Below are 25841 nucleotides of genomic sequence, written 5' to 3'. Positions count from 1 at the left end.
GGCATAAACCCCACTTCCTTGTTTATCCATGTGTAATAACTCTGCCTCCGCGTTCAGCTTTATGTAATAACCCCACCTCTCTGTTCAGCTCTATATAATAAACTCACTGAGCTTCCCCTGTGCTGCAGCTTCTCCTAGCCCAGGGTGAGATCATCTGATCCCAGTTCTCTGTCTGTGAATCTGTCTGTGTCTGTCTTTTCCTTCATTCACTCACTGCCCCAGTCAGTCTGTCCCTGGAGCCAGGCTGGACACTTGAACTTGTCACAATAGAAAATTCCATTCTTTTTTAATATTTATTTGTGTATTATGTATACAGTGTTCTGCCTGTATCTATCCCTGCAAGCCAGTAAAGGGCACCAGATCTCATTACAAATGGTTGTGAGCCACCATGTGGCTGCTTGGAATTGAACTCAGGACCTTTGGAAGAGCACAGCCAATACTCTTAACCTCTGAGCCACATCTCCATTCCCCCACAATGGAAAATTCTTTTATTTATTTATTTATTTATTTATTTATTTATTTATTTATTAAAGATTTCTGCCTCCTCCCCACCACCGCCTCCCATTTCCCTCCCCCTCCCCCAATCAAGTTCCCCTCCATCATCAGCCCTAAGAGCAATCAGGGTTCCCTGCCCTGTGGGAAGTCCAAGGACCACCCACCTCCATCCAGGTCTAGTAAGGTGAGCATCCAAACTGCCTAGGCTCCCACAAAGCCAGTACGTGCAGTAGGATCAAAAACCCATTGCCATTGTTCTTGAGTTCTCAGTAGTCCTCATTGTCCGCTATGTTCAGTGAGTCCGGTTTTATTCCATGCTTTTTCAGACCCAGGCCAGCTGGCCTTGGTGAGTTCCCGATAGAACATCCCCATTGTCTCAGTGTGTGGGTGCACCCCTCGCGGTCCTGAGTTCCTTGCTCGTGCTCTCTCTCCTTCTGCTCCTGATTTGGACCTTGAGATTTCAGTCCGGTGCTCCAATGTGGGTCTCTGTCTCTGTCTCCTTTCATCGCCTGACTGTCCTTCATATCCTCCAATTCCAGTTCCCCAGTCTCATTCTCAGCCCTGTAACAGACAACATTCAAGGATCTGACTTTTTTCTCTGATGCCAATTTCTCAAATTATTTCACAAAATAGAAACAGAAGGGACATTGCCCAGTTTATTCTATGAGGCCACAGTTACCCAGATATGCAAAGCACACAAAGACACAACAAAGAAAGAAAAGTACAGACCAATTTCCCTTATTACCATAAAAGTAAAAACACTCAATAAAATACTTGCAAGCCAAATCCAAGAACACAACAGAAAATATCATTCAGTATGATCAAGTAGGCTTCATCCCAGAGATACAGGAATGGTTCAACACATGCAAATCAATAAATGTAATCCACCATATAAACAAACGGAAAGACAAAAACCACATGATCAGCCGGGCGGTGGTGGCGCACGCCTTTAATCCCAGCACTTGGGAGGCAGAGGCAGGCGGATCTCTGTGAGTTCGAGACCAGCCTGGTCTACAGAGCTAGTTCCAGGACAGGCTCCAAAACCACAGAGAAACCCTGTCTCGAAAAACCAAAAAAAAAAAAAAAAAAAACAAACAAACAAAAAAAAAAACCACATGATCATCTCATTAGATGCCAAAAGGGCCTTTGACAAAATTACAACATCTCTTCATGATAAAGTCCTAGAGCGATTAGGGATACAAGGGATATACCTAAACATAATAAAGGCAATTTACAGCAAACCTATATCAAAAATCAACTTAAATGGAGACAAACTCAAAGCAATTCCACTAAAATCAAAAACAAGATAAGGTTGTCTAGTCTCTCCACATTTATTCAATATACTACTTAAAGTCTAAGCTAGAGAAATAAGAGAATCCGAAGGAGAACAAGGGGATGCAAATTAGAAAGGAATAAGTCTAAGTATCTTTATTTGCAGATAATATGACAGTATATGTAAGTGACCCTAAAAATTCTGCTTGGAAACTCCCATGGATGATAAACACCTTGAGTAAAGTAGCTAGATACAAGATTAACTTAAAAAAAAAATCAGTAGCCCTCCTATATACAAATGGTAAACAACATCCTTTACAATAACCTCAAATAATATAAAATATCTTGGAGTAACTCTAATCAAGCAAGTAAAAGACTTGTATGATTAAAAAAACACATTAAGACATTGAAGAAGATAATCAGAAGAAGGAAAGGTCTCCCATGCCCATAGATCAGTGGGATTAATATAGTAACATGGCCATCCTACCAAAAGAAATGTACAGATTCAATGCAATCCCCATCAAAACTCCAACACAATTCTCCACAAAGCTAGAAAGAACAATTTTGTGTTTCAGATGGAAATAGATAAAAACTTAGGACAACTAAAATGGTCCTAAGTAAGTAAGGAACTGCTGATGGCATCCTCTGCCCTGATTCTAAGTAGTGCTACAGAGTTAGAGAACTAAAAATCACATGGTTGGCACAAAAACAGACATGTTGGTCAATGGAATAGAATTGAAGACCCAGAATACACCAATGTCCATACACCTATGGACACCTGTTTTTATATAAAGAAGCCAGAAATATACAATGGAAAAAAAGGCAGACTCTTTAGCAAATGGTGTTGGCTGCATGTAAAAGAATCTAAACAGATCCACACATATCACCCTGCATAAAACTTAACTCCAAATGGATCAAAGACCGCAATATAAAACCAGATACACCTGATAGAAGAGAAAGTGGAGACTAGCCTTGGCACAGGAGAAGATGTCTTGAACAGAACACCAGTAGCACGGGCAATAAGATCATCATTAATAAATGGAACCTCGTTAAACTGAAAATTTTCTGTAAGGCAAAAAAAAAAAAAACACCATCATTCAGACAAAGCAGCAACCTTGAGAATGGGAAAAGATTTTTACCAACTACACATTTAATAAAGGGTTAAAAATATATAAAGAACTAAAAATCCTAGGTATCAAGAAAACAAATAACCCAATTAAAAATGGAGTACAGATCTAAACAGAGAATTCTCAATAAAGGAAACTCAAATGACTGAGAAACACTTAAAGAAAGGTTGATCAGTCTTAGTCATCAGGGAAATGCAAATCAAAACTACTTTAAGATTTCTTCTTACACTTGTCAGAATAGCTAAGACCAATAAAACAAGTAACAACTTGTTGAGGTCACAAAGGTCCTTGTACTGGCAGAGGCACACTAAGAGAACCAGAATGTTAATCAGGCTTGGGTTTCTCCTCGAGGGAGGAGATAAAAATCAAATACCTGAATTCCATCCAGAAAGCTGAGAGTGGATTTTGTTAATGGCAGGGTGACCTGTTGCTATCTTTGAGGAAGACCCCACCCATCTTTTGCTATAGAGGCAGACGTCACTCAGATTCCCCAGAAGGATTATCCCAAACTCTTTCCTCCTTAGACTATTCCCCATTCTTAGTGGAGGTGTCACGCGTACTCTATGGTCTGCTGACCTCTATGCTATCAGTCGGAGGCTAGATTCTAGGCCTTTTAGCTATAGAACCCACCCTCACTGTCACATGTACTTTGTAAAGGAATTTCTATGTAGTCACACCTTACGCTTAATGTGTACCTAGCATTGGACTGACTGGACTGATTGTTTCCTGGAAACCTTTTCTAAAATTGTACTGCCTTAAATATGCTGACTATGAACTGCCTGGCATTAGACTCTCTGAAGTCTGACCCAGGTTGACAAAGTCAGTCTGTACCAGGTTTTCATTCTTAATGTCTTCACGAATCACTGCCTGCATTGACACCTGCTGGGACCTCCACACCTGCTTATGCTGGTGAGGATGTAAAGGGAACATTCATCCTTTGCTGGTGGGAGTGCAAATTCATACAACCATTACGGAATCTACTAGTCTGTTTGTTCCTCAAGAAGATGGGAATCCATCTACCTCAAGATCCAGCTATACCACTCTTGGCAAGGGAATATGGGGAAAGACAATTAAAATTAAGGACCATTAAGTAGTATGAAAATCTAATATAGTAGAAGCTTCCTAAAATATAAATATTGTGAAAGTGATCTAAATGAAATTGCTAAATAATAGGAAAGACAGAATCCCAACTTGACATCTCATTAATAAATGAAGCTTCCAGGACCTAGATTGGGTCACACTTTATTGAGTTGCTAGCCTAAGGGGACCCATGGGAATCTACAAACAATCCAGGCTGTTGCCAAGACTATAGGTTGCTTTCCACAACCTGGAACCAAAACCCCACTACTGAGAACAATGCCTACACAACTCATTGAACATGGAGAAGTCGAGCTTGTGCCTACATAGCGCCTTCACCCTTAGGTTCTCGTGTCTTTCATACAAGAAGGTAGTCAGCATGCCACCAAAAGAAAAACATTATCCCAAATCCTTTGATCCACAGTAGAGGCTTGCCTGTAAGGTATACTAGTGCAATGGTGGCACAAAGTTTGTAGGAGTAACCAACCATATCTCATTTGACTTAAGACCCACTCTTCGAGATGGAACCCATACAAAACACTGCTGCAGTGACCAAAAACCTAAGACTAGATAACTTAGGGACCTAAGGGGAAATCAAATACTACTATTCTTTAAAAAAAGTATATAGTGATCAAATGACTACTAATGACATTTTGTTATGCTCATGAATCAGGGCCTTGCTCAGCCATCATCAGGGAAGCTTCTTCCTGTATCAGATGGGAACAAATACAGAGACCTACAACCAGACATTATACAGAGTGAGAGACTTTGGAACACTCATCCCTAAATGTGATAGCCCCATAAAATCCCTCCCCTTCTTTTTAAAAATATTTTATTTATTTATTATGTATACAGTGTTCTGCCTGCGTGTCTGCTTTCACATCAAAAGGAAACACTAGATCTCACTACAGATGGTTTTGAACCACCATATAGTTGCTGGGAATTGAACTCAGGGCCTCTGTAAAAACAGCTGGGACCAGGTGGGACAGGATCTTCTGTTTACAAATGGAGCCAATGTGGAGCAACTATATCCACATAAAACCTGAGAGAGCTTGGGAAGAAATTCTAGACACAAAAGAACAGAATTAAGGACTGCTTCTTGGTAGCAGCATTTTCTCAGGTGGGCTCTGTTCACTAGAGGCAAGCTCATCTCCTTTAAGAGAGGTTTCCTGACTCAGTGTTAGCAGCAAACACCTCGCAGCTCTTTTAAGGGGCCCTGCCACAAAACCCTTAAATGGTGTTTATGAGCAGCTGGCATCAGGCTTCTTGGTGGTGGCATGGACCTAGAAACTCCAGCGAGATGTGATAAAAAAAAAAACAAAAAAAACAAAAAAAAACACAGCTCCTGCCAGTTTCTCTACCATGAAGCTAATTCTAAGGAAGCCAAGTTGTTCAGCAAATTAAAGACTCATGTGGTCAAAAAAGGAGATATACAGTAAAAACCTCTAAATGGTTTGCAGTGTTTTTAAAATTATACGTAGGCTTGGGAGAGAAAAGAAAAAGTATAGAGAAACTCCTTTAAAAAAGAAAGAGAATAGTTGGGTGTGGTGGCACACATCTTTAATCCCAGCACTTGGGAGGCAGAGACAGACAGATCTGCTGTGGAATAATGCTCTTGTACCTTGTAAAGATTTGTCACTCATATTGGTTTAATAAAACGCTGACTGGCCAGTAGCCAGGCAGGAAGTATAGGTAGGGTGACTAGGCTAGGAGAATTCTGGGAAGAGGAAAAGCTCAGTTGGCAGTCACCAGCCAGATGCAGAGGAAGCAAGACAAGAATGCCTCACTGATAAAAGGTACCAAGCTACATAGCTATCATGGACAAGAATTATGGGTTAATTTAAGTTGTAAGAAGCCAACCAATTTATAATTAATATAAGCCTCTGTGTTTCTTTGGAACTGAACGGCTGTGGGGCCAGGCCATTTACAAAAAAAAAAAAAAAAAAAAAAAAAAGGACAGAAACTTCATTTACAAGCAGCTAGTGCTCTTAACCTCTGAGCCATCTCTCCAGCCCTTACCAAGACTTTCTATTGACTAAAAGCATGTCTAAGAAGTCTTCTCTGGTAGATGACCCAAAACATTTCTGGAGGTTCCACTGAGATCCCCAGAGACAACCAGACCTTGAGACACCAGAGGTCTTAGAGTCCCTCAGATCAAGGAAGAGTGTGGTGGTTTGGGGACTCCTACGGGGTACACAACCTGAGATGTTCTAGCGCCCTAGGATTCCATTTTATCAATTGTTGCCTAATGCTTTGGAAGAGCCTGGTACCTCTGCCCCCAAAGGAAACAAATTACAAAGTCATACCAGGCTGTGGTGGCCCATGCCTTTAATCCCAGCACTCAGGAGGCAGAGACCAGCCTGGTGTATAAGAGCTAGTTCCAGAACAAGCTCCAAAGCTACAGAGAAACCCTGTCTCAAAAAAAAAAAAAAAATAGAAAGTCACCTGGTCTCTCACTTCTGGAGGTAAATCTGATTAAGGCACTTTCTGATTGGACACATAGAGGTTGGATGCTGCTACTGATCCTATATCCAGGATCTATGTGAAATACTACTAGATTTTCCCGTATTTGTTCAGGTGTATGAATGTATAGTGGTCACCCCTGATTGTTTTTATTGTGTGTCTCTCTGTTCATGTGTGTCTCTGTGTGTCTTTCTATGTGTTTTTGCCAGTTTTGTTTCCCTTTATTGACCAATGGTTTATTCTCTGGTGACACACAAACACACACAACTTAAGACTTGTTCTCTATAGTTTGGAATCCAGATACTTTTGGTGCTGCCAGGTTGTCCAGAGAAACCAAAAACAAATAAACAAAAAGCAAAAAAAAACCCAAAAAACTCCACCTTTCACATTCCTGGAGTGTTTACTGGTTTCATCCCTTGACTCCTGCTCACAGTCCTGGGTCATCCAGGGTCCTGGTCCCTCTATAAAGCCAGGGAGGGGTTAAACCTCTCATCCAGGGCTTCCTGATATCTAAGCAGAATGAACACAGGAAGGGGGAAAATAGTTCCCCGAGGTGAGCGTTACCTCCTACACTAACCTGCCTGCTCTAAGCAATCCCTGGGAAGGTGAAAGAGGAAGACCTACCTCTTACTCTTTCATGAGTTATGTCTCCATTTCAACCAATATCCATATAATTACAAAACTCAAAACCAACCATTCTCTGAAAAGATGTAAAAATAAATGCCCTTAGGGCAAGAGGCCTGCCTCAGAGTAGGACTGCTGCCATCATTCAGATCCCAACTCCAAAGACTAAGAGACAGGTGTAAGAAGAGTTTCTAGATGCTACTAGGTATTGCTGCCTCGGATACTGGAGTTTGAGAAACAGCAAGGCCTCAGTAGAGAGGTGCAATCTAGACTGAAACAAAAAGGCACTTGAAATTTTAAAAACAGCTCTGACTTTGGCTCCAACCCTAGCACTTCCAGATGTCTCAAAACCTTTTCATCTGTTTGTCCATGAAACAAAAGACATTAGAAATGGAGTTTTAACCCAAACCTTGGGGCCATAGAAATGCTCTGTGACATACCTGTCTAAACCATTAGACCCTGGAGCCACGGGAGGGTCCACCTGTCTAAGAAATGTGCAGCTACTAATTTGTCTTTTTGGTTTGTTTGTTTCAAGACAGGGTCTCACTATATAGCCCTGGCTGTCCTGGAACTCACTATGTAGACCAGCCTGGCCTTGAACTCACAGAGAACCTCCTGCCTCTGCCTTCCAAAGGCTGGGATTAAAGGCATTCACCACTATGCCTGGCTTACTGCTAGTCGAATAAAAATACACAAAAATCAAAGTTAACTCTGAGTCAGGGATCAGGATCTTATAACTCACAGTACCTTAAGCCACTGAGGCCCTCCTCCAGAACACCAGAACAGTGGCAGTCATGTGACCCATGTGACCCAATACCAGGCCCCATTTCTGAACCACCCTCAAGTCTGGCTTGAGAAACCCACTACTAGCAATCCTGCTACGACACTCTTGTCTGATGACAACCCACAGGTGCTCATCCATGACTATCACATGACAACAGATGAAACCAGGAACGTGGGAGCTGCAATAGTTACTTTAACCAAAACGATTTGGGCCCAAGCCAGGTACTTCAGCCCAGAAAGCAGAACTGATAGATCTGACACAGGCTCTCAGATGGAGAAAAGGAAAGTCTACCACCATATACTGGACAGTTACTGTGCTTTCACTGCCAAGCATGTCCACAGTCTGAGAGAAAGAGGGCTCTTCCCTGTTGGGGAAAAGGACATTAAAAACAAAAGAAAATCTTGACCCTACTAGAGGCTATCTGGCTTCTACTACGAATTACTATCTTCCACTGCTCTACTGCCAAGAACATCAAAAAGATGACTCCCCTGAGGTAAAAGGTAATGGACAACTGACTTAGCTGCCCTATGACCCCTGGGGCCTATTGAAATTCTGATAGCATACCCCAACCCAGTGCTTCCTGAGACTCCATGGTACAACTAAGAGGAAATGGTGATGCAAATGGAAAAAAGTGGAGAGCTCAAACACACCTTGCTGGAGGATACCAGAGGGAAAGATCATTCTCTGAGAAACAACTGGCAGAACTCTGGTAACTGACTCCTAGCAGGCTACTCATCTGGGATCTACAAAACTTTCTGAGTTGTTCAGACCAAGGCAGGCTATGCCTAGACTGAACAGCCTAGCACAGTATGTCTCAGCCAGATGTCAGGTTTGTGCTCACTTAAATCCAAAACAGAGAGCCCTTACCCAGGGAGGGTCTAAATGGGAGGCCAGCCCTCCAGAGAACTCTGGGAAAACTTATTTCACCAAGATCCAGCCTGCCAGGGGAGAATAGAAGTACTTGCTGGTTTTTATAGATACCTGTTTTGAGAGGGTAGAGGCGTTCTGCCCACAGACTGAAACTGCTCAAATAGTAGCTACAAAGCTCCTCCAAAAACTGGTTCCCTCATTTGGCCTCCTCTTAGCAATGGGGTCCAACATTGGCTTGGCTTTCATAGCTAAAACCTCCTCTTAGTTAGGGTTTCTATTGCTGTGAAGAGACACCATGACCATGGCAACTCTTATAAAGGAAAACATTTAACTTGGGCTGCCTTACAATTCAGAAATTTAGTCCATTATCATCATGGCAGGAAGCATGGAGGCATGTAGACAGACATGGTGCTGGAGAGGTAGCTTAGAGTTCTACATCTGGATCCAAGGGCAGCAGGAAGAGACAGTGAGCCACTAGGCCTGGATTGAGCTTCTGAAACCTCAAAGCCTACCCCCAGTGACATATTTCCTCAAACAAGGCCACACCTTCTCTAGCAAGGCTACACCTCCACAAATGCCACTCCCTATGAGTCTATGAGGGTCATTTTCAATCAGATCACCACAACTCTCAACTAATAGCTAAAGCTTTAGACATAGATTGAGAACTTTATTGTGCATACAGACCTCGGAATTCTAGGTAGGTTAAAAAACAAAACAAACAAACAAACAAAAAAAAAACAAAAAAAAACCCCAGCACATTAACCCTAACAAAACTATCATCAGAGTTCAGTAAAAGATGAATAGACCTCCTTCCTTAGTTTTGGGCCTGCTGAGTCCCAGAGAAGGTGGAATTTGCCCACTATGTGATTATGTTTAGAAGACCTCCCCCACTGTTTCCCAGGCTCCGAGACAAGCAGTTGTCAGAACTCTATATTCCTTTCTCAAGTCACTACAGCCCCTCCAGTTCTTGAATAAAAGATATTCATGAGACTATCCAAAAGGCCAAACTGACCTGAGTTCACCATCAGTTTCCCCTTGTTCAGTCTGGTGATACTGTCTGAGTCAAGCAGGTACCCAAAGGGGCACTTGAAACCAACTTGAGAAGAACCCTACATGGTGATTCTCTCCATTCCTACAGCTGTGAAGAGAGTTGGCATTACACCATAGATCCACTACACCCAGGTCAAAATAAGTCACGGATGCAGCCAAATGGAATGTCTCCAGACTATGAACCCATGAAAATTAAGGCTTCATTGGACATAAGGCCCTTCCTCTCTCTGCCCTCTACGTCCTCCTGGATCTTATGTTTGGTATAAATACAGGGTCAGGTCTAATTCCTACTGACCTCAGGGGCGGTGATAGCTAATGTGTCTGCAGACCAGCAACCCATATTCTGTCTTGAACTTTAATGTCTGGTTACATTGGAAAAAAAGGAAAGATATGGAAGTTTATCTTTTGAGATAGGAATACAGAGCTTACAATTCTATGCATGCACTGAGGCTGGGCCCCTTAGTTGCCAGGAACAAGGAAGCTTCCATTGCAAAAATTAGGGCTATAAAACAGAGGCTTCCTTAAAACATACAGATGAATATACAGAAAAAAACCCCCTCCCAAGAAATGCACAATAGAAAAATGTAATCCAATGGCCATAAAATTAAAAATCTGGAGATTCCATAACAAAGATTCTGGACTTTAAAAAACAGGAAAAAACTGGGGAGTCAGACTCTATGCCACAGGAAGCGACCCTGGGGAAGAGTTAATCATTCCCAGTCTGAAATCAGCAAGGATTGCTGGTTACTTAGACTGCACACACACACACACACACACACACACACACACACACACACACAGGCCACCAGACTACATAGGGAGAAGAACTAACCAGCCTGTCAGTCCACTGACAAAACTCACTAGGACTAGGGCCACCCCAAATTAACATTAGAGGATTTACAAGAGGCTGAAACCTGTCTACTATCCAAAACCTTTAATCTAGGCACTTCCCCTTCTTCTGATGCCTGCTATTCTGCCTTAAGGGTTAATTCTTCTGGACAACAACCATATTACCTAGCCCCTGAGACTACTTGGTGGGCATGTCCTAATGGTTTGATTAAATATGCCTTTTTGATGCTTGCCAAAGTAAGTAGACAGGCTGATCTGGACCTAGAGGTATTAAAAGATTTCATTTCTGAATGAAAGCAACAGTTAGATTCCCTTACAGAAATGGTCCTACAAAATTGGAGAGGCTTAGACTTATCTCTCATGAGATAAAGGAAACTATGAATGACTTTGGGAAAAGCTTGTATTTTTAAGCCAATTGATCAGGAGTAATTAGAGAAAATCTTGCCATGGTTGGGGAAAATCTTAAAAAGCAAAAGAAGCAAAGATATAAATGAGATAATTGATACCAGTTTCTGTTCTCTTGGTCCCCCTGGCTAACTACTCTGCCATCAGCACTGACTGGGCCTTTAATTCTCATTCCGATTGGATTAATGCTAGGACCCTGCATGTTAAACTATATGGCCAATTACATATTAGTTCAGTAAAATTAATGTTTCTTAGGACCAACTACACGATTTAGAGCAGAATAAGTCCATGATTTGACTCATTCACTAAGACCATTGGGGAATGTAACAGGGTCCTAGACCTTAGCAATACTGACACCATGATAGAAGTATCATTCAGACTGTAAAATTCAGCACATAGATAGCCCACCTACAAAAATGAAAACAAAGGCCTTTGGGGAAAGGCTCTAAATGTACTAGCCTTGCTTTTTGGCTTCTGTAGTTCTGCTTCAGGCTTGTTAACTGAAGTATATTAACCCAGAATATGTTTTTTTTGTACTTGACGCTCACCCTGAGAAAGGTGGATGCTACACTGGGATCCCGAACAGCCAGTGTAGTCACTGGCCAGCAAATAAAGACTTTCTATTGGCTTAAACTCAGTTTTCTCTTCTTGGCAGTCCTCTCTGGTGGATACCCATGACACTCTAGGGCTCAGGGAACCTGTGGAAAAAGTCAGAAAGAGCGTAAGAGTCAGAGGTGATGGAGGACACCAAGAAAACAAGGCCCTCTAAATCAACATGAGCAAAGCTCATATGAACTCAGAAATTGAGACAGCATGCACAGGACCTGCATGGGTCTACACCAGTTCATTTGTGTATATATTATGGCTTCCAGTTTAGCATTTTTATGGGAATCCTGAGTGTGCAAATGAGTGGGTCTTTGTTTCTTGTGCCTTCTCATGAACTCTTCCTTCTGGTTGTTTTGTACAATTCCAATGTGTTATTTTTGTTGTATCTTATATTTCATCTTATTATTATTGTCCCTTAAATGCCTGTTTGTTTTCTAATGAGAGACAGAAAGGAAGTGGATCCAGATGGGAGGCAGAGGTGGGCAGGAACTTGGAGGAGTAGAGGGAGCAGAGACTGTAATCAGGATATTTTCAATAAAAGGAAAGAATTTTAAAAAGAGCCCTAGGCTATCTAATAAAAATCCCAGTACCAGGCATGAGAAATCTGTTACAGTTGTTAGTCAGAGGAGTCCAAGAGACTCCCCCAAACAATATAGTTTATTGCTGTGGCCCTTGGTTGCCTCCCTGAAGTTTAAAGTCAGTCTCTATTGTCAGAGGCACCACCCACTTTGGACACTGGACTCAGAGGATTTGAGTTTGATCTGACCTGAAAGCCTCCTCCCCCAAGACTAGCTTCAGTAGCACCAAAAGCTATTAGCAAGCTGCCAAGGGAGGAAGCAATCAATAATCCCATGCAGCTGTGACACCTACAACGCACGATGAAGATCTGTGTAGTGAGTTACCCCTAAAGGTTCACTAGTGGCACTTACATATTGGGGGTAACCAACAGCTGTCTAACTGGACTTAGGTCCACTCCACAGAAGGGAAATCATGCTAGTACTATAATCCTAGTCAGCCATCCATGGCTAATGAGGTCGTGGATCTTAAAGAACCTACAATTACCACTTTCCTAACCCAATGTAATTCCTAACTGTTCTAAATACTTCATAGACATATTAGTATAGCTCTTACCCCTCATCCAAGAAGCTTCTTTTCACAGCAAAGATAATTACACAAAGTAGGAACTGGTCAAAATGCAGAGAACTGACCATAGGGTACCCAGCTCCAATTGAAACATCTACATCATAACCCCCACATCTAAGGCTCAGGGAGCATCTCAGAGGAAGGGGTGGAAAGATTCCAAGAGCCAGAGGATTAGGAAGTCTGCTGCAAGACTATCTTCTACATATGACAGGCAAGATACATTCATGAAATATCAGAGAAATGGCTGCTAAAGGGAGACCTGAATGATGACATCAGTTGACTTGCCAATGTGCCTGGGAGAAATCTCAAAGGCCCAACCCTAGATGAAGAGATACAGGCAATTAAAGACTGATGAGAGGGAAAATTAGTCTTCCCCGAGGATGAGTCCTTTAAGCATTTATCTCAAACCAAGTGGTCAGCCCAAAAACATATACATACAAGCCAACACTAAACAGACTCAATGGGTGGCACTTATATAATCATTCATACCTTTATATGTAACAGTAATAATTCAAGAATAAGAGGCTAGGAATTTGAGTGGACATGGGAGGTCATGGACAGAGGAGTGGAACAGGGGAAATGATGCAATTAAATTTTCCATCTTAAAACCTTTTTAAAGAAGAAAGTTAAGAAGGAACCGCTAATTAGACTAGACAGACAATGGAGATGACAACTTCCCATCTTAGCAGAGTTGAAGGAAGCCTGGCATGTCTGGAACACAAAAAGGCACAATGATTAGCCAAACAGTAAAAATTCGAAATGTCCATCCATGAACAAAAACCATAATCTCTTCATTATTATGCGGACATGAAAAGGAAAGCACTACAAACATGCTACAATATCAGGTTTGGAAACCTACTAGGTTAAAAAGGAGATACAAAGGACCACTCCCGTATAATTTCACTGAAACACGCAAAACACAACTTATATTTAATCATCACTGTCAACCTAGTAGATATACCTCTGTGTGTGTCTGTGATGATAATTCCTGAATGTGACTGGAATCCTGAACTGGATGAAAAGAAAGAATGAGAACGTGAGCTGAGCACCAATATTCATCTCTCTCTGCTTCCTGAGTACACAATGTGACCTTGTATCACTCGGACACCTGCTACACGTCTTCCTCACCATGCTGTGCAGTATCCCCTAAAACTGTAAGATAAAATAAAGGTTGGGAAAAAGGCTCAGTAGGTAAAGTGTGTTGTGGGAATTCATTCTGCCAATAGCTTGGGGGTACATGCCTTAGGCTGTGGCTTCTGTGTACAGATGTCTGATGTGATCTCATATGAGGAAGGGGGGGTCTCTCTTGCCCCTTTAGGGGGTTGGAGCAGAAGCAAGCCAAACAGATGACAGCTGGATCCATGGGGGCTTCCACTTTGTCCTTTGAGGTTTATTTCCCATTGAATCCCCATAATAATACTTTTGTAAATTCTTGCATCACCTGGTGCCCAACATGGAGCTTGAACCCGCAACCCTGAGATTAAGAGTCTCATGCTCTATCAACTGAGCTAGCTCAGGCCTCAGGGTGGGGGAGGCAGTGGTTGCAATTTGGAATCTCCGCCTTGGCAGTGGCCACCCTCACAGTTGCATGGGGGACAAGGATGGCTAGTGGGGAGCAGGGGCCTTCTGGGTTGAAACTGCAGCGGTCATGGCTGCTGCCAAGGTGGGGACTCTGGCTCGCCACTGCCACCTCCTCCACCAAAAGTGCTTGCTGAACAGCACCTAGATACCTGCAACCCTAGTGCTGGGTGAGGAAACGTGGGGTGAACCCAAGGATATGCCAGTCGGACAAGCTGGTCTACCCCAAACATCTCTCAGGGCAGGAAGAGATACTGTCTCAAAGGAAAGGAGGAAAGTGACAGACACAAGTTGTCAGTAGTCTCCACAAGCATACAAACATAAGAAAACAAACCCTTCCTTAAACTGCTTTCATCAGGGATTCTGAAATTGGTCACAGAAATGAGAACAGTAAGCAATAGGTGAATCCATAGAAACAAAAGCCCATTTATGATTTTTAGAGACGATAGAGAAACAATTTAGAACTACATGAAAATGGTTTTAGTCCAACACTGAATTACTAAATGCCACTGAATTGCTTAAAATGGTTACTTTTATTTTATATGTATTTATCTCAATACAAATAAATAAGTTACAAAGAAAAAAATGCATAAAGAGATAGTGTGCCCATCAAAAACCACAAACAAAATAAAGAGAACTGGGATATAGCTGACTCTAATAGAGCACTTCCCTAGCATGTACCAAACCCTGGGTTCCATCCCTGCAAACAGAAAAGAGATGTAATGGGGAGGAACTGGCTGGTCTTAAGAATCCTATCACATCCACATTAAGCTGTCCAAACCTCAGAAGCTGCAGCTCTCTGCAACTGTGCCTGCCATCTGTAAGGTCCTACAGTGCTGGGCTCTAAATGTCTAACATGAAGACTAGAACTCAGCATTGCCTTCTTTGCCTTTGCTAGTAATCACAAATCAGAGGTCTATGGGTTTAAGGGCCAAGTCTATAAACCAAATTTTAGCCACACACTCTGGCCAGTGCCAACTATTTTCCAGGGACAGTGGATGGTGTTGGTGTAGTTTTTCAAATCCAAGGTATCTAGCTATTGAAACTAAAGCCTTCTGAGCAAGTCTGCCATGTAAGGGATTGAAAAAATTCAGTCCCCAAAACTTTATATAGAGAAATATCAACAACAAAGAGAATTTGATATTTATACAACAAAATTCATAATTTTGTTGGCACAGGCTTCAGTAATGTCTACGGTCACTGGCATGGAAGGACTCCCGCTCCCTGGAGTGCCTATGCTTTTTATGCCTATGGGACTTATCCGGACTCCTACTTCTGCTTCTATGACTCCGCCCTTCAGAATGCCCACCATGCCTGCTGGAATAAGCAGCACCTGAGCTCCTCCCTCTATCCTTATCTCTGCTCTTTTCTTCTCCCTCCCTCCTGCTCGAGGACTTATGCTCATGCTTGGGTTTCTCTTTCTTCGGCTCCCACTCAGGATCCTCTGCTCTACCATGGAAGGAACTCCTGACATCAGGGGAGTCTGGTTGGTTCTTCTTTCCCTCTCTGGATTCAGACTTCTGGGCTTTCTCTGAGTTCTTGCTGCTGTGCTTCTTTGGGCCATGGTCATCCTTTTCCTTTGCTGTCCTGCTGCTGGAGGACAAAGAGTAGGACGGTGGTTCTGCTAGTTCCCTGCGTTCAGTCTTCTCTTTTTCTTTCTTTTTCTTTTTCTCTTTTTTGTCTGCGCAGGGAAATCAATAAGTAAAAGAAAACAAAGAAAGCTCTTTAAAATGTGCCTTTCTTCTCTCAGTATATCACATAAAACTGAGACATTCCAAAATGTTCCCATGCTAGCAGATGGGAATACGCATGTGAAAAACATCCCAGGCAGCAGCAGGAAGCAGTCACAGGTTATGCCTCCAGGGAAAATGTCTCCCAGAATCAAACTGGATATCTGTTAGTCCTGATAGGTCAAGTTGTACAAAACAACCCCACACAAAAGGGCTGTATCTCCAAATACAATCTCATTTTGAGATACAGAAGAGTTAGGATGGCAATATATCAACTTAGGGAGACATAATTCAGCCCCTACAAGTAGCCTTCCTTCCTCAGAAACATCTGCTTTCTCAATTAAAATAAGGATTCTCACATCTTCCCTTTTTCCACTTAAGAGTGAATTACTGACTATCTATGCATGCCGGAAAAGAAGACACTAAGACTACCCAGAATCTTCTCCTGAGTTTGAACACTCCACCTTTTTTGTGCTTCTTTGTGGGTTTGCCATCGTCATCTTCAGAGACCTCAGGAGAACTTGATGAAGGTGTATTAGCCCCACAGCCCTTCTCCTGCAGCTCTCTGGTCACATCATCCACATCTTCTGATTCCTGAGGAGCCCGGTAGTTTGACACATGGTCCACGCGGATAGTCCTTCCTTTGATCTAAGCAAGACCAGAAATGTTTTAGCAAAGACAGCCCCAACATCCAACTCTCTGAACCAAACTACAGAGAATCAGGTTTGAATCATATCCATTACCTTAAATAGGAAAACCATAAAAGAAAACATGCTCAACTGGTATGTTATAGCATATAGATATAATATATATTATAGCTAATAATACACAGCATTCAGGGCAGCTGAATGGGGCCTAGGGCAGGTGAGATCTCTGGGGAAATTGTGACCAGAGTTTCCCTTGATATACTACGGGGACTATGCAAATTCTTTCATGTCCTGCATGTATCATGAAGTTCAAAAACGCTCAGAAGTACTACCCTAAAGCACATCATCAAGAAAGTCTATGAGAATTTAGGATTAAAAGCACAGTTGATTATCTATAAGGATAGGGAAATAATACAGTTGTTAAAGCACTTGCCTTGTAAGAATAAGAACCTGAGGTTAATCCTAAAAGCACACACAATCTGGGTGTGGTAGCACACACTTGTAATTCCAGCATTGGGAGGCAGAGAAAGGAAGACTGCTGGAGCTCACAGTCAAAAGCAACCCTGCCTACTTGACAAGTTCCAGACAAGTGAAAGATCTTGTCTCAAAAAAAGGAGGAAGAGGAAAAGGTAGACAGATCTTGAGAAATGATGCTGATGCTGTCCACAGATATGTGCTCATGCATGAATACACATATACACAAAGTTATACACAACATTTAACAAGAAAACAACATGCCCTAGAAGAGCATGAGGACTAGAACATGAAATCTGATGTTACAGCTGCTTTTTCTTTTTTTATTGATTTTTATTGAACTCTACATTTTTCTCTGCTCCCCTCTCCGCCTCTCTCCTCCCCCCTTTAATTCTCCCCCAGGTCTCCATGCTCCCAATTTACTCAGGAGATCTTGTCGTTTCCTACTTCCCATGTAAATTAGATCTATGAAAGTCTTTCTTAGTTTCGTCATGGTTGTCTAAGTTCTTTGGGGTTGTGATTTGTAACAGCTGCTTTTTCAACAAAGTAATCAGGAGGCAAACTCAGACCAAGGGAACAAAGTTCTTTTGCTGAAGGGGTGGTACTGAATTAAGGGTCTCATATATACTGGAGAAGACTCCAGCACTGAGTATCACTGAACTATATTCCTACCTTTACTTCCTTTTTTCTTTTTAGTGTAAATAAACTGTAGTTTATTTGCAAGGTTGATTATTCTTCCTTAAAACTAATTAGGCCATCTTTTAATAAAGTATAAATCATTACAGATGATTTTTACACAAGATTTTACATATTGAAATCTTTACTTGATTTTTAAAAGCCCAAATGGAGAATATGGTAAAATTTCATTTTATCACCATTTGTACATATAAATAGGAGCACATGAATCCCATTTAGTGAAAGTAAGTACATAGCTGAACAGGTATTAACTACAGTTAACTATTTCTCACAAGCCTCAAGCTCAGGAAAAATTCCTAGCCTCACTTGACCATAGTGAAATACATTGTCCTGTAGGCACAGAAAAACACAGACGGTACTATTCCATCAAGATAACCCCAAGAAGGGAGAGTGAGTTGCTTAAACAAATATTGTCAAGGATGATATTTACTGGTTTAGAGAAACTGACGAATTTTCATTACATTTTATAAGGCCAGCTAACCTTACATTTAACTTTAGACATCTACACAGTACAATCAACTTACAAATACTACCAGGTTTCATAATCAAAATGGCTCCTATTTCCCCTAAAACCAAAACAGAGTAAAGCACAAGTCTTTGGCGCTCCTTAAAGAAATAGCAGGTTATCATTCTTTACCAGACCTTTGCTTGCCTGCCAATAAGGCAAATGCCACATCTGTGCACCACTGAGTAATAATGCCATTAGAAAAGGCAACTACACAGAAGTCATTGGCTAAGTGAATTCATTTGAATGCTCTGTTTAGAGGCAGCAAACTGTCACTGTTACAGTAAGTCAAGGGGAAAATGCAGAATGGCAAGGGGTCAGGAAGAAAAGAAAATGGGCTCATTCTGTTTTTAGTGAGTCTTTGGAAAATGATAAAATTGAGAATAAAAAAAAATTGAGAATAAAATATCTAGATTCACTTTCCTAATTTATAGTCACAAGATAAATCTAATAGCTACCCTCTCCGGGATAACTTACAGAGTCTGATGTGAACAAAGAGTCATTCCTTACTACTTTTCTAATTAAACAGAACCTGTCACCTAAGTTTCTAGTATTAATGTTCAAATGACAAGACATTATTAATGTCAACTACAAATGTTCAACTACTCCGAAAGTATAAGAACTCATTTGGTACGTCATTAATGTGTGTTACTACTCCCTTCCCTTCTGGTTTTTTTTCCCATGTATTTATTTTTTTTGCCTAAAGGCAGAAGATTGATGTGATTCTCACTTGCTACTCAGATACATGGTCCCATCAGACTCCCATGAGCTTCACTGTGGGAGCTTGAAATTTAGTTCCATGATTATCTTTTTACTTCCTTTTTTTCTTAAGCTCTCATATCTTTTTCTACTCCTGCCACACAGGACCTTTCAGTTTCCACTGATTATTGAACTACAGACTATAGTTGTGCAGGTGAACAACAATAAAATGTACCCTTTGCTTTATAAACAGTCTATTTTCAAGTAGATACACTTCTATACAGGTAACAGCATCTGAGCGCAGAATTTCAGTTTTACTCTTCCATTCCAAGACTACATTTTTACGTGTGCCTTTAAACCTGAGAAGCTTCTGTCATCCATTCTTTTCTCATTTTGATACTTTTATTTTTTAAAAAAGCAATTTTCCTTTGATGACAACTTCTTCTGAAGGTCACGCCCTTAAAATTCCAGAATGGCCTATTTTTATAGAATTGGTCAGCAGATTTAAGTAAAGAGTTTCCAAGAGCCAATAAGTTAAGTCACTAGAATCATATACTAAATACAGATGTTTGTCTTAGCTCCTAAAGCCCTGATGAAGCCCCCGGTTCTCTAGCACAGCACAATATCCAAGAGCAGGGTTTCCAGTCTCTAACGCATTGGAACAGATGGAAAATGTATATAAGAAAAACATCCTCCAGATAAGGGGGCATAGTACCCATGTTTCTGGAATGACAATTTGCTAACACATAGGGAAAAAGAATAAGTTCCAGCAGATGCATGAGCCAGAAAATGGTTTCTTGGAATCATTCCCTATCCAGTGTGTCTAGGCACCTCTACAATCCCCACAATACATCCAGCTGACCAGGACTTTTTCTGCACCTGTAAACAGCAAGCAAAAAAAGAATGAAGCCTACCTTGTACACAGAAGAAGTCCAGCCAAATCCTACACAGTAAGCACATTTACCTTAATTCCATTAAAATTGTCAACAGCCAGAACTGTGCTCCTCTGATCTTCATAGCACAGGAAACAGAATCCTTTGGATTTCCCAGTTTTCTTGTCTCTCACGAGATTAATGTTGACAATCTCCCCATATCTGTTGAGTTTATAAAATGTATTATTCATTTAAAATGTAAAAATTTTTTATACTGAAACAAAATTCAAATACTCAGTACAGAAGAAATCAATTAAGATGACACAGTAGGTTGAAAATAAAAAGTTAAATAAGAATATAACAAGGCCAAAATGAATGCATTAAATGAAACTAAGTTATTTCGCACTAAAAAAAAAACATAACTCATGAATCAAAACTTTTGGTCAGGTGTGGGTGAAGGCAGAGGTAAGCAGATCTCCATAAGTTTGAGGCCAGCCAGCCTAATTTATATTTCGATTTTCAGGTCAGCCAGGGCTACACAAAAGAAACAGACACTTATCAGAGACTTTTACGTTTAAAACAAAGTTGACAAAAATAAGACTAGATGAATATCAAATAAAAAAAATGGAAATAAAAATAATTACCAATAATCCACTAATGTCAGACTAGGAAACATATAGGTATTTTTGAAGTATATAATGATATAAATTATTTTCAAGAATTCATGAAACAAATTAAATTCACTATTTGTAAGGTCCCAAAATAAATATCAGTAAGCACTAAAGTTTCTGAAAAAACAAAAAACAAAAAAGACAGCTCAGCAGTTAAGAGCACCTACTGCTCTTGCAGAAAACCCAAATCTAGTTCCCATTATCCAAGCCAGGTGTCTCACAACCTCTGTACTTCCAGGGGACTCTGATGCCTATGGATTGATTCTACAGTGCGTACTTACACTCACTAACTCACTCACACACACACACAAACATATGCGCACACAAGCACATAACTATATATATATATATATATATAATTTAGTTAAAAATAGCTAGGCAGTGGTAGTGCACACCTTTAATCCCAGCACTCTGGAGGCAGAGGCAGGTGGATCTCTGTGAGTTCGAGGTGAGTGAGCCTGGACTACAGCGCAAGTTACAGGACAGACTCCAAAGCTATACAGAGAAACCCTACCTCGAAAAACAAAACAAAACAAAACAAAAAATCTAGTTAAAAATAAACTCTAAAAATCTACAGTATATACTTACCAATTAGTGTGATAAAACTAGAAATAATATTTTAAACAAAACCTGCTACTGCAGCTAAAGAGATGACTCAATGGCTAAGAGCACTGGTTGCTCTTCCTAGAGGACCCAGGTTCACTTCCTAAGCGCCCACTTGGAGGCTCATGACCATCAGTAAGAGTCTGGTATCCGCTTCTGTGCCTGGGCACTTACGTAGTACAGACATACATGCAAGCAAAATACCCATACACATAAAATTTTAAAAAAATTAAAAAGAAAACTTCCCACTAACCTGAACTTGAAATCTATTCTCTTAGGTAATAACTGGATGAAAGAAAAATTAAACAAAATTTAAAATGTCAAGGGTAGGCCGGGCGGTGGTGGCGCACGCCTTTAATCCCAGCACTCGGGAGGCAGAGGCAGGCAGATCTCTGGGAGTTCGAGGCCAGCCTGGTCTACAAGAGCTAGTTCCGGGACGGGCACCAAAGCTACAGAGAAACTCTGTCTCGAAAAACAAAACAAAACAAAAAAAAACAAAAACAAAACAACAAAAAAATGTCAAGGGTATATTACTTAAAAACTAACAAAAAATTTAAAATACATGAAAATTTCTAGAAGCTACACTCAGGAAAATCTGTAACCTTGAAGAATTTGATTCCTTAAAAAGAATGAATATAAAATAAAACTAACCCAGCCGGGCAGTGGTAGCGCATGCCTTTAATCCCAGCACTCAGGAGGCAGAGGCAGGTGGATCTCTGTGATCAAGAACTAGTTCCAGGACAGGAACCAAAAGCTACGGAGAAACCCTGTCTTGAAAAATCCAATAATAATAATAATAATAATAACAATAATAATAAAACTAACCTAATAAAGACAGGCTTTAATAAAGATCAAAGCAAAAATTAATTGAATACAAAAATAGCCTACCTTACTTCTTCTAAAACAAATTCTAAATAAGCTTTATAAATAAAAAAAAAATCAGAAAATAAAATGGGAACTGATATATGTTACATGATTTTATACACACACACACACACACAAACATACACACACCCCAATCCAAAATTTAGAATCTTAGTGCAAAATAGTAAATGTGATTCAACAAAGGTTGAGAACTATTTGACAATATAATGGAGCTATAGCCAATACAATTAGATAAATAGATACAAGAAATGGGAAAGTAAAAGTATTTGCTTGCAGAATATATACAATAGCTTATATAGAAAATTAAACAGCATCGATGATAAACAATGACAAAAATAAACAGTAAAGTAACAGGATAGGGAGTTCCAGCAGAGCCAGGGCTACACTGAGAAACCCTTTATCAAAAGGGAAAAAAAGGATTTGGATAAATAGGCATTTCAGTGAGAGCAGAAATTAGTAAAACCATTTCAGACAGCAATGCAGCAATGCTGATAAAACAAACCAGGCTAAAACTGTCTGTTTTGCCCAATTTTTCAGTGCTTTGCCCTAATTCTACAATGCCACACAGATAAGGTCAAGGGGCCCTGACACTGCACCCTCCTGGGAATCCCATTTTGTTCCAATGCAAGGCCATGCTGAACAAGGTTCAGTAAAAACTTGACAGAAGTGGACTAGAGTCCCCCAGACAGCCTCTAAAAGTTCCAAGCTCTGGGATCTCCCACATGCTAAAGTTCTGGAACCTTATCTATCCTGAAACTGATCAAAGCTCTAGTCTTCCTCATGCAGGGATGTCATTCAGCCTAGAATGAAAATTGGTGGCTTTTTGAGACAAGGTCTCACTCTGTAGTGCAGGCTGACCTAGAATGTATTATGTAGCCTAGGCCGGCCTCAAACTCATGGTGATCCTCCTACCTCAGCCTCTTCTACCAGCGTCAGAGGTGTAATACCTTTTTGGCATTACAAAAATAAACTACGGAAGCAAAGTGCTCTGTGCACCCAGATCGTAGGGAATGAAAGAGGACTTACTGTGAGAACACACAAATGATGTCTCCTTCTGTCAGTTCATAAGGAAGCCCTCCTAGGAAAGAAAAAAAAGCACAGTCCAGTTCAGCAAGCATTAATCAAATGTTTACTGCATACTACGCACTAACAGACACCAGAGTTGCAGAGTCAGTAAGCCTTGAGCTCACAAAAATCAGCCTCATACCATGACAGAGTGGTGAAGGTAACAATAGTCCAGAGGAAAAGTAACTTTCGGATCAAGCCTGATCTACATAGTGTGTTCCCAAACAGAGAGCTACATAATGAGACTATTTTTAAAAAAAAAAAAAAGGAATAAAAGTGATTAATTCTGAGTGGAAAGGAGTCACCACTTACCAAATGAATCTTATCATTCAGTCCTTACAACCAAAATCCTATAAAGCAGATCATTTCCTGCACAAGACTCAGATCTCACAAACACTGAGTTAAAATATGCCGTTATGCACAGCTACATGCAAACTAGGAATTATAGACATATAAATACTGTTATGCATTTCAGAGGACATCAATTCCCCTCCGAACTTCCCCTCATGTGTAGACAGGGGTCATCAGTATACTTGCCTCACGGGAATGTCACAGATACAAAACTGTGCATAGAAAGTGCTTAACACAATATCTAGTGGAACAGACTCTTTCAAAAGTCATAAAGTGAACACAGAATAGTAATACTGTTACCAGAGAAGTAACAGTTTCCCTTTGCAGGTTCTTAGTCTCCCTAGTAATTTTAAAACAGATTAAGGATGGACTAAGGATGGACTGGAGAGGGAGGGAGAGAGGGTTGGGGGGAGGGGGAGGGAAATGGGAGGAGGGGAGGAGGTAGAAAATTTTAAGTAAAAATAAATAAATTTAAAAAAAAAGGTTAAGGAAGAAGCTTAAGGTCCAGCAAGTTGTCAGTTACACCAGCTACTGGGAGGAGGGAAATAAGAAATATGTTGCCGTGCCTACTGAATTAGAGGGTCAGGCAGGCAGGTATGCTCAGAAATGGAGGCTGAGAAGCGGCTGCAAGGGAACAGCAGAGCCTTTAGATTTGAAATAAGGAAGTCTAGTGTGTTGGGGCAAGCATGCTCAGGATTTCAGTCAGTATCCAAAGAAGGGATATAAGGGAAGGGGGTGGATAAGTTAGAAGTCAGAACAGCAGGTAGATTTAACAGCAATTGGCAAACACCTGCACTGAGAACCTCCTCGGGTGTATAAGGACACTATTTCATTAATGGGATCGTTTTCTTCCAATGTCTTCAGGTGAATGAACTTTCCTGGCAGGCGACTCCTAGCCAGATGATCTTAAACCCAGTTGGATTAAGTCTTAAGGAAGGGACACACTAGTATGTAGTACTTAGGTTTGCTTAAAATGTCCCATAGCCACCCAGGGCCAAGGGTGTAATACAGACGGTATTCTTTTCATCAGGAGAAGTAGCTTTCCCTTAAAGAACAAACCGAGATACCGCCACCTTTTTCAGGTGGCATTTTAAATCTTAAGCAGGAGTGGAGCTGATTTTGAGTGGGGAGTCCACCCTCAGTGTCTTCCACGCCGGCTAATGTTTGTCCTGATGCCTAACAATACAGCAAAGGACTAGAAGCAAAAGTCAACCAGAGAAGAAAATAATTTTGAGCAAAGACGGATAGTAAACATGAAATAATAAGCACTAATCTTAGTTTTCAGTGCAGCAGTGTGTGACCTTAAAGAACTCTATTAACCTGTCTGCACCTCAGTTTCTTTGATATCATAATGGGTTCATTGTGGAGTTAACTGTGTCTCAGCAGCCAAGTGGCAAGATTTTAAGTACAAGATTTTAAGTAAATAACAATCCTTAAAAGCACTGGTTTTTAAGACCACTTAAAATGGACGAGTAAAAAAAATAAAAATAAAAAACGGACCTGTGGGCAGACAAGCTACATGACTGTGGGTGACTAGATTGGTCAGAACTGATGAACAAAGGCGCAAAATACCCGGAGTGGCGACTTTGAACAGCACTGTTAGAGAAAACTGTGAACCTCACCAAGAAAAATCCAGGCACTGTCCTTGTATTCCGAGTGCCAAGACACCTTTTCTGCCACCCCGAGCTGAACCTCTCGCTCGTTCAGTTCGTTGATCAGCTTCACCTTGGTTAAAGGACTGCGCGGGAAAAATATAAGACATTAAGTAGCTTTCCTCATAGCTTACCTTCTAGATACCGATCTTCTCCCGCCCCGAGGCTATGAAGGCCCTATCACCCCGGCGACGACCGGTCACCGTCTTTGTGGGCGACCATCCGCACCCCACTCCCCCTTCCACAGAGAAACTAAAGCCTTACTTCATATTCGCGTCTTCGCGCTCCCCGCTCAAGCCATCAGCTTCCGGGTGAAGCTAAGAAGAGCGCACGCAACCCGATCACCCAGCTCAGATTGGAGCCGGCAGAACCTGAGGCGGAACTTCCGCCGGAAGTTCCCTGGTAATGGCACCTGCACAGTAGCGCGGAAGCGCTTTCTCACGCTTAGTAGTCTTTGCTCCTGTGGCAAATAGTTCCCGAGTTATTCGCTGCTTCCTTTTGTGACGTAGAGCAGGGGCGGGATCCTTGGCTTTCTGGATAAGGCATTATTTGATTTAACTTTAAACGTTTTCTGAATGAAGTAGTGTGTCTGCTCCGGGGTCTGAAAGTCCCAGTTCTATCTCTTAATCTAAAGCCCTGTTCTTTTAC

The 25841-nt window shown here is 41.1% G+C and overlaps 1 protein-coding gene across 2 annotated transcripts; it reads right to left on the bottom strand.

The window, feature by feature from the left end:
- Nucleotides 1-721: 721 nt before the first annotated feature.
- On the bottom strand, nt 722-25534 carry Rbmx2 (RNA binding motif protein X-linked 2). Of its 2 annotated transcripts, XM_057759905.1 has the most exons (8): nt 25458-25534; nt 25164-25279; nt 23152-23203; nt 20059-20188; nt 16538-16721; nt 15797-16024; nt 11565-11714; nt 722-1056 (listed from the first exon to the last, which is right to left on the bottom strand). In XM_057759905.1, exons 1-8 carry the CDS (start codon nt 25460-25462, stop codon nt 1016-1018), a joined length of 906 nt encoding a protein of 301 aa, XP_057615888.1. In that variant the 5' UTR covers nt 25463-25534; the 3' UTR covers nt 722-1015. The 2 variants fall into 2 exon arrangements, with proteins under 2 accessions (XP_057615888.1, XP_057615887.1); XM_057759904.1 differs by lacking the exons at nt 722-1056; nt 11565-11714 and having other exon boundaries at nt 14875-16024.
- Nucleotides 25535-25841: the final 307 nt, after the last annotated feature.

The sequence above is a fragment of the Chionomys nivalis genome, chromosome X (assembly GCF_950005125.1).
Source record: "Chionomys nivalis chromosome X, mChiNiv1.1, whole genome shotgun sequence".
Classification (NCBI taxonomy): domain Eukaryota; kingdom Metazoa; phylum Chordata; class Mammalia; order Rodentia; family Cricetidae; genus Chionomys; species Chionomys nivalis.
The sequence above is the reverse complement of the archived record's forward strand: the minus strand, read 5'-3'. Positions and strand labels throughout refer to the sequence as shown.

What these genes read in the sequence shown, in the direction of transcription:
- Rbmx2 (XM_057759904.1), bottom strand. An exon ending in ATCATTTGTGTGTTCTCACA is followed by an intron (nt 20,189 to 23,151) that starts GTAAGTCCTCTT and finishes TAAACTCAACAG; the next exon opens with ATATGGGGAGATTGTCAACA. An exon ending in ACAATTTTAATGGAATTAAG is followed by an intron (nt 16,722 to 20,058) that starts GTAAATGTGCTT and finishes GGTCTTGCTTAG; the next exon opens with ATCAAAGGAAGGACTATCCG.